The 9,664-nt window shown below is 35.7% G+C and overlaps 1 protein-coding gene and 1 long non-coding RNA gene across 20 annotated transcripts in view; both read right to left on the bottom strand.

Moving 5' to 3' along the window:
* Picalm (phosphatidylinositol binding clathrin assembly protein) overlaps positions 1-9,664 on the bottom strand; it is a 91,586-nt gene that overhangs the window by 50,021 nt on the left and 31,901 nt on the right. For all 19 annotated transcript variants that reach the window (XM_031387301.1, XM_031387303.1, XM_031387302.1 and 16 more), the window contains exons 2-4: positions 8,191-8,333; positions 7,412-7,487; positions 3,116-3,218 (exon numbers count right to left, since the gene is read on the bottom strand). In XM_031387301.1, the coding sequence (XP_031243161.1) occupies positions 3,116-3,218; positions 7,412-7,487; positions 8,191-8,333 (322 nt within the window). The remainder of the gene's footprint in view (positions 1-3,115; positions 3,219-7,411; positions 7,488-8,190; positions 8,334-9,664) is intronic.
* On the bottom strand, positions 3,478-7,405 carry LOC116102556. The gene is made up of 2 exons (XR_004123223.1): positions 6,560-7,405; positions 3,478-5,865 (listed from the first exon to the last, which is right to left on the bottom strand). It is a non-coding gene; the product is annotated as an uncharacterized LOC116102556 (long non-coding RNA).

The raw sequence follows: 9,664 nt of genomic DNA, 5'->3' as shown, positions 1-9,664 counted from the left end.
AAAAAAAAAAAAAAAAAAGTAAAAGAAACTATTAGCCAGAAATCAGTAAAGTACCAGAGAGTCAGGAGTTGACTTCACTTAATTTATTTATAGCCAGGTCTCTAATCCCATCCTAGTAAACAAACTGGGGCAGGAGTAGCACAAGGTCCAGGGTAGTTTGCTGCAAAATAAAAACTTTAAAAGTCTGGCAATGGGCAGCCAGAGATAAAAGCACTTTTCCAAAAGCCTAAGGACCTGAGTTCTAGCCCCAGAACTTAGGGTGCAAGAACAGGACCAACTCTTAAAAGCGGTCCCCTGAACTCCACACACACCACAGCACATGCATAATGGTGCTCACACAACAACAAAAATAAAATTATGTGATAAAAACGTTCTGGCATGATACTCAGCAGAAGGGTACTTGCCTAACATGTGTCCTAAACACGATCCCCAACAGGACGGAAGGGTGGAGCAATATTTGAGTCAAATATCAAAGACTTTTAAAAGAAAACTAGAAAGAAAATCAGTTTTACAAAATATAATTTTTATCAAGTTACTCTAATCGAAGCCATACTAAGAACACTGTCAACAAGTTTCAAAAAGTAACAATATTGCTCTGTGAGGATTCCACAGTTTAATGAAGCAAATACTGTCTGCCTCAGCCAGTTTTGATAAGCTTTTAGATAATGTACCCATCAAATGTTCAACATTGTTTTTTCTCAGGTAACAAACACACTACTTGACAACAGCTGCTGGAATCTAAGAGGACACAATTCCTCTTTGCAACTTGTCCTTATTTTCACAGTTATCACACTTTCTTCCAAGAAATCATCATTTCTCATTCAATCCCTTCTTGCTGATGTCATTTTTTACTTTCTGGACATTTCTCCATCTTAGATGTCTTATTATCTCAGTCTTTTTTGTTTAGCTCAACACTAAATGAACAACTCAACTTCTTTATCTCAAAGTGAGCAGCCTCTTAGCCCCCAAATGAGAAAGGTCAAAATTGTTACTATTATAAACATTCTCTTGCAAACAATTTTCTTGCACCTTTCTCCCTTGCAGTCAGTCCCATAGCAAATTCACAATCCTGGGTGAGGAAATAATTTACTCACATCTACACATAAGTACAAATTAAGAAAAAATCCACACAGGGATGTAGTCAATGAGACAATATTAGACTAGTATGCACAATAAACCCTGTGGTTTTTAAATATTATACTACGCAAGCTGACAGACACATAAATTCACGATTATCAACTTCGCATAGATAGTAAAGATTTCCACAAATTTAGTCTTTTCTAGAGAACTCCAAAGCATCTTCAAACCTCCCTCTACTTCTAGGACACAGCCTACCATCCCATACTCTCAAATCATTAACTCTCAAAATGATTCAGGAATACTCCACAGAAAACAGTTTATTGAACAGGGAAGAAAGTAGACTCCTGATACAAACCTCTCTACTGTAATCTTCTACAGACTGCCTAATAGTGTAACATGAAATCTGTAGAACTTAATTAGGTAAAACCATCAACTTTCCATGATTTAAAAGTTTAAAGAAAAAGACTCAATTTCATCTTTTAAACACCTTGTATATGTCTACATTTTTTAAGATTTCCACTGCAGACCAGTTGGTGGCAGAGGCAGGCAGATCTCTGGGTTTGAAGCCAGCCTGGTTGACAGAGTGAGCTCCAGGACAGCCAAGGCTACCCAGAGAAAGCCTATCTCAAAAACTACTTCAGTAACTATTTTATAATTTCAAGAACAAGTTGAAGCCCAAGGCAAGTGTTTAGATCTCTAAGATGTGGAAGCTGGAGGACAGTTTACTGGAAGAGCATTCACCAGCAATGTCTACAGATGGCACACTCTTAATGCTCCTTTTGCACTTTCCTGAGCTATCATAACTCAGCCTATAGAAAAAAGCTGTATATAAGACACTAGTAGATATAAAAGTACTGATCACATTATTTGTGATGAGTTCTTGTGCTAAGATGATCAGTACTCAGAATGCAATAAAATTAAACTCCCCTTTACATGCATGATGTCTGGGAAAGACTACCTAATTTCAATCTCCAGCACACACGTAAAGGTGGAGAAAGAGACCCAATTCCTTAAAGCTGTCTTCTGATCTCCACACATGATGATACATAATTTTTGAAAAAGATGTTGAAACTATGGGCCCTGGCCTGAGAACTACAGTCACACTCAAAGCTATCTACTACCTCCATATGGCTCACAGCTCCATGTTCCCAATGAGAGGGCCTACGATCCAAAGGGCCTGCAGTATTCAGCCCTATGCTCCTGAAATAAGTGCTCTAAAAATGAACCCATGCTTTCCCCTGTGTCACAAGTACCCTTTGGTTTCTGTCTAGCTTTGCTTGGGTTTTGCTATGAGGGGTGGAGCAGGGGGAGCAACACAGGTGGATGACTAACAGGTGTCACAGCCTAGCCACTTAAACTACAACAAGATGGGCTTTGTCATGAGCTGCACTATGAGAACTGAAGCCAGGATGCTCTTCAGCACCTTTTCATGCCTCCAGATCAAGAGCTGATGACAGGCAGCAATGGAAAAACCATGATGCATATTGGTGGCACCTTTGGCATACTTAAGATGACCATCAAAACTACCACAGAATGCAATTAAAGTGCCTGCTGCATCCGTACTTTCTCATTCAATACTTGTACTATGATGGAACGTTTTCTTTGGAAGGGAGGGGGGAGGGAAGAAAGAAGGAAAGACAGATGAATGAACAACAACAAAAAAAGAAAAACAATAAAGAACTGGGAAAAAAGGAAAAGGAAGTGGAGAGGAGGGAAAGGATGGAGGAGGAGAAAGAGGAAAAGGAGAGGAAGGGGAAGAGACTATGGGAGATGAAAGCATAAGGTAGGGCTATGTCACATAAACACTAAAAAGTATTTAGTTATAAATTTTAAAAAAAGAATTTTAATCATGAGAATTATAACAATAAAGTTGTTATGAAGATATGTTAACTTTTAAAAATCCTACTATAGAAAGTATATGGCATTTCTTCAAACAAAATAAAGTTTATAAAACTGGGTAAAGTTCTGTAACTCAATGTAAAAGTTCTATTTTACACTATTTGATATTTGAATTAGAAATGAAAACATAACTCACCCTCTCTTCACTTTTGTGAAATCGAATGCAACTTGTCTGTATGAAACTGCCTTTTCATTTAAGTATCTACTATACCGTCTAATAAATGTAGACATATCATATCCTGCAAAAGAAAGCTTTCATAAATGATTAAAATCCAAGGGTTATCTACAAAGTTTTATCATAAAATAGCAAAAATATGATATCCCAACTACATTCAGTGATATATATTAAATAACTAATAAATTCTGTAATAAATTCTTCAAAATTTTTAAAGTCAGGTTTATCTTATGCGGCTTTAAAATCTTTTCCCTTACAAGTTCAGCTGTGAGTCTAAAAATAAATCTATTTTGCTTCTTCTGATGCATGTGCCTATTCTTTACTTTCCAGGAGTTATAAAAATATGTTTCCTTCACAACTAGAACCTTAGAACTCACTAGGAGGTGGTGACACACACCTTTAATCCCAGCACTTGGGAGGCAGAGGCAGGCAGATCTCTGAGCTGCAAGGTCACCCTGGTCTATAGAGTAAATTCCAGGACAGCCAGGACTACAAAGAAAAACTCTGGTTTTGGGTTGTTTATTTACTTATTTTGGGGGTTAGGGAGAGTGGTAGGGGGAAAGGCACATTAAGAACTCAAGCATAAACAACAGAACCATAATTTCATCCCTTAAACCAAATAAAGTTTCTATTGTTATACTTCTAAAACCTGTAGCTGTGTAATATTTAGGACAAGTGTATCTCATATGTGCCAACCTTGAAAAAAATATAAAAGCACTGTCCAATAAAAGACAGTAATATATATGTTGAAGACACAACCAAAACAGTTTTTAAATATTTTCAATAAAACCTTGTAATGTAAATTATTCTTAACACTGTTTCACCATAATCAGCAACATAAAATCTCATCAGTTTTACTTTTTAAGATACCAGAAACCTTATATTTTAGCTATTGTCTGGGTCAAAGGTTTTTAATTTTTTGCTCCTCGCTGAAAAACAAATGGATTTCTTTTAACTTGGCTTCACCAAGCAGATTTGACTTGATCTCATTCTTTATAAAAAGACAATATTAACATACATATACATTCACACACATATATACACATACACAACTAGACTTGGTATTAATACTTATCAATTTGCAAATGCTTACCAACTGCCTACTAAAAATCAGAACAAAAGAGATAAGGGGGAAAAAGAGGAATTACAGCCACCACCCAGCCTTACACCTGTTAATATACTTTATAAAGTACATACATACTCCTGGGTTTTTGGTTCATGCTGTTCCCACTAGTTTTTCTTATCTTGAGAGAAAAAATACCCCTTGCTCTTCAAGCCACAATCAACTTATTTGAAAATACTCTAACTTTTCATATTCCAATATTCTTTCCAGGTATAAATGGTAGCTACTAGTTATAAAGCAGGTCCATCCTACTGACTAGTTTACTTCAAGTTTTTATACCAGATACCAGGCTTCAGCTAACAAGACACAGGTAGTACATCAGTGATAAAAAATTACTTTGCAAGACCTCAGTGAATACATCTTAACCATTATTTAATCTTATTGTAAAAAATGTTAGGGGCTGGAGAGGTGGCTCAGGGGTTAAAAGCATTGACAGCTCTTCCAGAGGACCCAGGTTCAAATCCTCGTACCCACATAGCAGATCGCAAATGTCTATAACTCTTAATATCTGACACCTTCAGACATACATACATACAGGCACTTTATAGGTTTCTTTGTGTAGCCCCGGCTGTTCTCAGACTCGTAGATGCCTGTCTCTGCCTCCCAAGTGCTGGGACTAAAGGATGTGCCACTACCACCCAGTTAAAATATGTTTTAAAAATATAAAGATAAGAGAGATTCCTGGCCACTGTATACATGTGAAAACCAAAGGTCAACTTGCTTCTTCTTTTGGGAATCAAACTGGGGGTTGGGTTTGGCAACAAACACCTTTACCTACTATACTAGGCCAAGAATATATTCTATGAAGTAAGAGAAAATGCTGAACAACTCATCCTCCTCTTCGTAAAAGGAATAAAACTCTAAAAAAATTTTAACACTAAATTTACTTAATCTCCAGATTTTGAGAAATGGCTCAGTGGCTAAGAGTCCCAGCACCCACAAGGTAACCGCAAGCATGTGGTACAAAGACTCATGATCAGGCAAACCCATTACACATAAAATAAAAATACAAGTTAAAAAATTAAAAGAAATTTAATTTTTACCTTAAAGAAATGAAAATTAGTAACTGAGACCAAAAAAACAAACAAAAACAAAAATCTAGATAGGTTTTTTCCCCCACTATTTATTTTTTAGACTTAAAATAAAAGTTTAAAAGCAGCAATAAAAAGATCTGTAAGCAAAGTTGGATATGATGGGTCATGCCTATAGTCCCTGAGCTAGGGAGCTAAAGCACAGAACTGCCATGAACAATGTCCAGGTCAGCCTGAGCTCCTGAGACCATGTTTCAAAAAATTAAAAGCAAAAACCAAAGCAACAAAAAATAAGGGGTGAAGACGACAAGTAGTTTCTATCTTCCTATCAATCTGTTTTAATATTTTTATCACAAAAGGGGTTTATTGCTGATTTTCCCTCTTAATATGTTTCTACTATTAAAGCAAATTGAGTATGAGGGGTTAGAGAGATGGCGATTACTTGGTGTTCTTAGGACCAGAGTTTTCAGCATTCATATTTAGTGGCTCACAATCACCTCCAGCTTCATGGGATCTGATACCCTCTGCCCTCTTCTGGCTTCCAAGGAAGCCCGTACCTATGTATGCATACAAACATGCAGATACACACAGATACACATAAATAAGTTAGTCATTTAAAATCAGCTATTATTAAGTAATCAAATTCTGTAAAACTGGGTCCTACACATTTACATTCCAGAACCACTGGAAGACAGATTCATTCACAGCAGTACTTGCACTCATGCAAAGTCATACATCCACTTAGCAATAGGAATCAAGCATTACACTAACCACATTCATTTCTATTCATTTTTGCCTCTGTAAGAACCATGCCCAAGCCCTCATTAACTTGCTACTAGGACAGAACAATGACTAAAATAGTCTCAATAGCTTCAAAAAAAAAAAAAAAAAAAAATCAGTCTACTCTGCTCCAACTTGACCTTAGGCTACTACTTTCCTCATAATACATACTTCCCTTTCTCTCCCAAAGACACAAGAAAACCTTTGCCAATTTCCTACTATGTTATAAAATTTAATCCCACCAAATTCTTCTGTGTTTGATTTGGCTTTAAGTAGCTTCTTGAGAACTGTGTACAACTACATGTTCTCCGATGTGCCATGCATACATTCAGTTCATATGCCATTTACCCATTAGGTTCATAATCTTTCTTCCCATCAATCTCAATCCTTTCATACCTTGCACATCTATACAACTGTGCTTAAACTAAGTAATCTCTTCCTCCTCTCAAAGCCCCATACAGTAGGTCTCACCTTCTCTGAAATACTTCCCCTCACAGTGAATGTTTCAAAATAGCTTAGCAATTCTTTATGTGGTCCTTCACAGCTGGGACAGTCTATAATATTAATGGTCGAATTTTGGAACTAAATACAAACAGACCCCATTTAGACAGAAGAACAGGACAGCTGTAACTGAAATATGACAATTCAAAGTGAAAAGGGAAACTGTTAAAAAGAGAAGCACAGGGGTTATTTGATTGGAGTGCTCAATTCACAATCTATTCCTTGGTAAAGTGTTCTTATGCAGCATAGTACCATATATAAGGAATATATACAATTATAAAAAACTTGTAAAGTTAATTTAAACAGCAACAGACATATTATGCCATTACCACTATACCCAACTTTGTCTCTACAATGTATAATGTCAACTATATGTCTTACAATAAAACAAAATGAAAAGGCAGCAATAAAAATTAAGGTTAGTATTTGTTTAGTGTTTCCTATGTGCCAGGCATTAATTCTGAGCACATTAGAGTTAGTTACTAACTACATTAAGCCACATAACAACGACTGAGCAGGGACTATCATCACTCCTAATTTTACAGACAGCAACACAGAGGTAAAGTAAACTTAATCAAGTCCATATAGTTGTAAGTGGTAAAGAGAAAATTCAACTCCAGGCAGTCAAGTTCCAGAATCCATATTTGCAAATAACTATCCTGTAATATCTCTCAGAGATTGGGTGCTAGGTATGAAATCAATCTGAATTTCAAATTATAAGACTCACTGAACTGTGATTTGAAGCATCTATAGTTGAATGCTGCAATAATCATTAGATGGGATTACTCTTGATTTTCTAGAAAAAGAATAAATTGTCTTTACCTTGCAATCCACTTTTATCCAAAAAATTGCTTAAGTTAAACAATGTGTTTCTTGAAGCCAAATACTGAATGAAACGCTGGAAAACAAAAACTTACAATAAATTATGGTGCTGTCATCTTACAAACGTAATGTGAAAGTAGGAGTAATTTGAAAGTGGTAATTTGCTGGTTAACTTATTTCAGTAAGCATGTTGCAATCTCTCATCCTCACTCTCATTAGTTACCAAACATAAAATATAAGTTTTTACTAGTAGATATTTATTACAACTTAATGATCACCTACAATACTAAAGTCAAGATAATTAAATGAATTAAGCACTTATCAACTACAATCAATAACTCTGTTCTACTATAGCATAGTGGGACACACATAAGTATAATCAGGTCATATCTGCACTTCCAAAATAATCTGTTTATTCTGTTTTTTGATGGCATACCATGGCACATACTGGAGGTCAGAGGACAACTTTTAGAAATGAGTTCCATACTTCCACCATGCAGATTCTAAAGATCAAACTTAGATCCTCAGGCTTGGCAGCAAGTGGCTTCACCTACTGAACTTGCCCTTTTATATATACATTCACCTGAAGGAGTTATTATCAAAGTTTCAAGAAGAGAAGCAAGTTAAGTAATAAGTAATCACACTAATATATTTGTCAAAAGTTTTTCCTTGGCTGGCAAGATGTCTCAGCCTGCAAGCCTGGTGACTTGAGTTTGACCCCTGCAACCCAAACCACTCATCCCACACAATAATAAAACTTTTTAAAAATTTATTCTTACCTCGTTTCCATACACCATCAAGTGATGAGTTGTAATGAGTGATTTGAAGACCACCACCCAACTACTGTTAGTAGTTCTTTCAAACAAACTGTCTGCCAACTGTGGGATGTTCACATTCATCTCATTTGTACACTGAATTAAATCTGTAATTTAAAAGAAAGATTACTTTATTCTCTGGTTTTACTTTACTGCTAGTGCCAGATTTGAACAATAATAGCTATAAAAAAAATCTAAGTAGAATAATAGTTTGGACAAACTTTTAAAACTCTTCCAGGAGGGCTGGCAAGATGGCTCAGCAGGTATTTGTTACCAAGACTGATGACCAAAGATCAATACTCAGGACCCACAGGGTGTGGTGTACACACACACACACACACACACACACACACCTACCTTTCAAAAAAAAAAAAATCACACATATAGAAGCTCAAGCAGGAAGTAGGCTGACCACTTCTAGGAGTGTCTGCACTAACAGGAAAGGAGCAGCGACAAGCCTCTGACGGGAAATCTTAGTTTGTGTATGTAAACTATGGCTCAACTCTAGTCCCCTTCAGTTCTACTGGTTAACTTAGATCCACTGGTTAGCAGATCCACTAGCTAATTGTGACAAACAAAACTGAAATCAGATTTAAGTTACCAAATTAAAAATTATTAATACTGCTAAAGGTATATCTAAATTCCAATATTTATTTATTTATTTATTTATTTATTTATTTATTTATTTATTTATTTTGAGGCAGAGTCTCTTTATCGATTTCTTTGTTTTCTGTCTTTCCTTCCCTTCCTGCCTTGCTTTCCTTTCTTTGATTTTGAGGCAGGATCTCTCTATGGCTGTCCTGGAATTCACTATGTAGACAGGCTGGCCTCCAACACACAGAGAATTCACCTGCATGTGTGCTGAGATTAAGGCATGTGCCACCACACCTGGCCTAAATTCCAATCTGATTTAGTTCAAACTCAAAGGCATTATTATAAAATAGTCAAATAGTCTAGCACTCAACTTTCTGATTACCCAAATTGGAAAAAATAAAATTAGTAGACCTCACAGTTTAACTTACAATCTGCTTTAAAAATTTTAGTGGCAAATTCAATATAGAAAATCAAAACTATGATCTAATCTAGAGAATAGAGAGGTAGATCTAGACATAACATCTTTTACTTTTAACATGTTTATCAAATATGATACACAAATATGTGTTATTATGATTTTAATAAAATTAATAATGTGTTCACTTTTACTGTTTAGTTGAAAATGACTAAATAGTAATTCAGTCAATCTAACTTGGCTTTGACTGCTTACAAGAAATGACAATGTAACTAAGAATATACTTGCAATAAACTTTAAAATACTTGCTTTAAATCCCCATCAAAATTCCAACTCAATTCTTCACAGACTTAGAAAGAGTAATTTGCAGATTCATCTGCAACAACAAAAGACCCAGGATAGCCAAAACTATTCTCAACAATAAAGGAA

The sequence above is a fragment of the Mastomys coucha genome, unplaced genomic scaffold (assembly GCF_008632895.1).
Source record: "Mastomys coucha isolate ucsf_1 unplaced genomic scaffold, UCSF_Mcou_1 pScaffold21, whole genome shotgun sequence".
NCBI lineage: Eukaryota > Metazoa > Chordata > Mammalia > Rodentia > Muridae > Mastomys > Mastomys coucha.
Note: the sequence above shows the minus strand (reverse complement) of the source record. Positions and strands in the feature narration are given on the sequence as shown.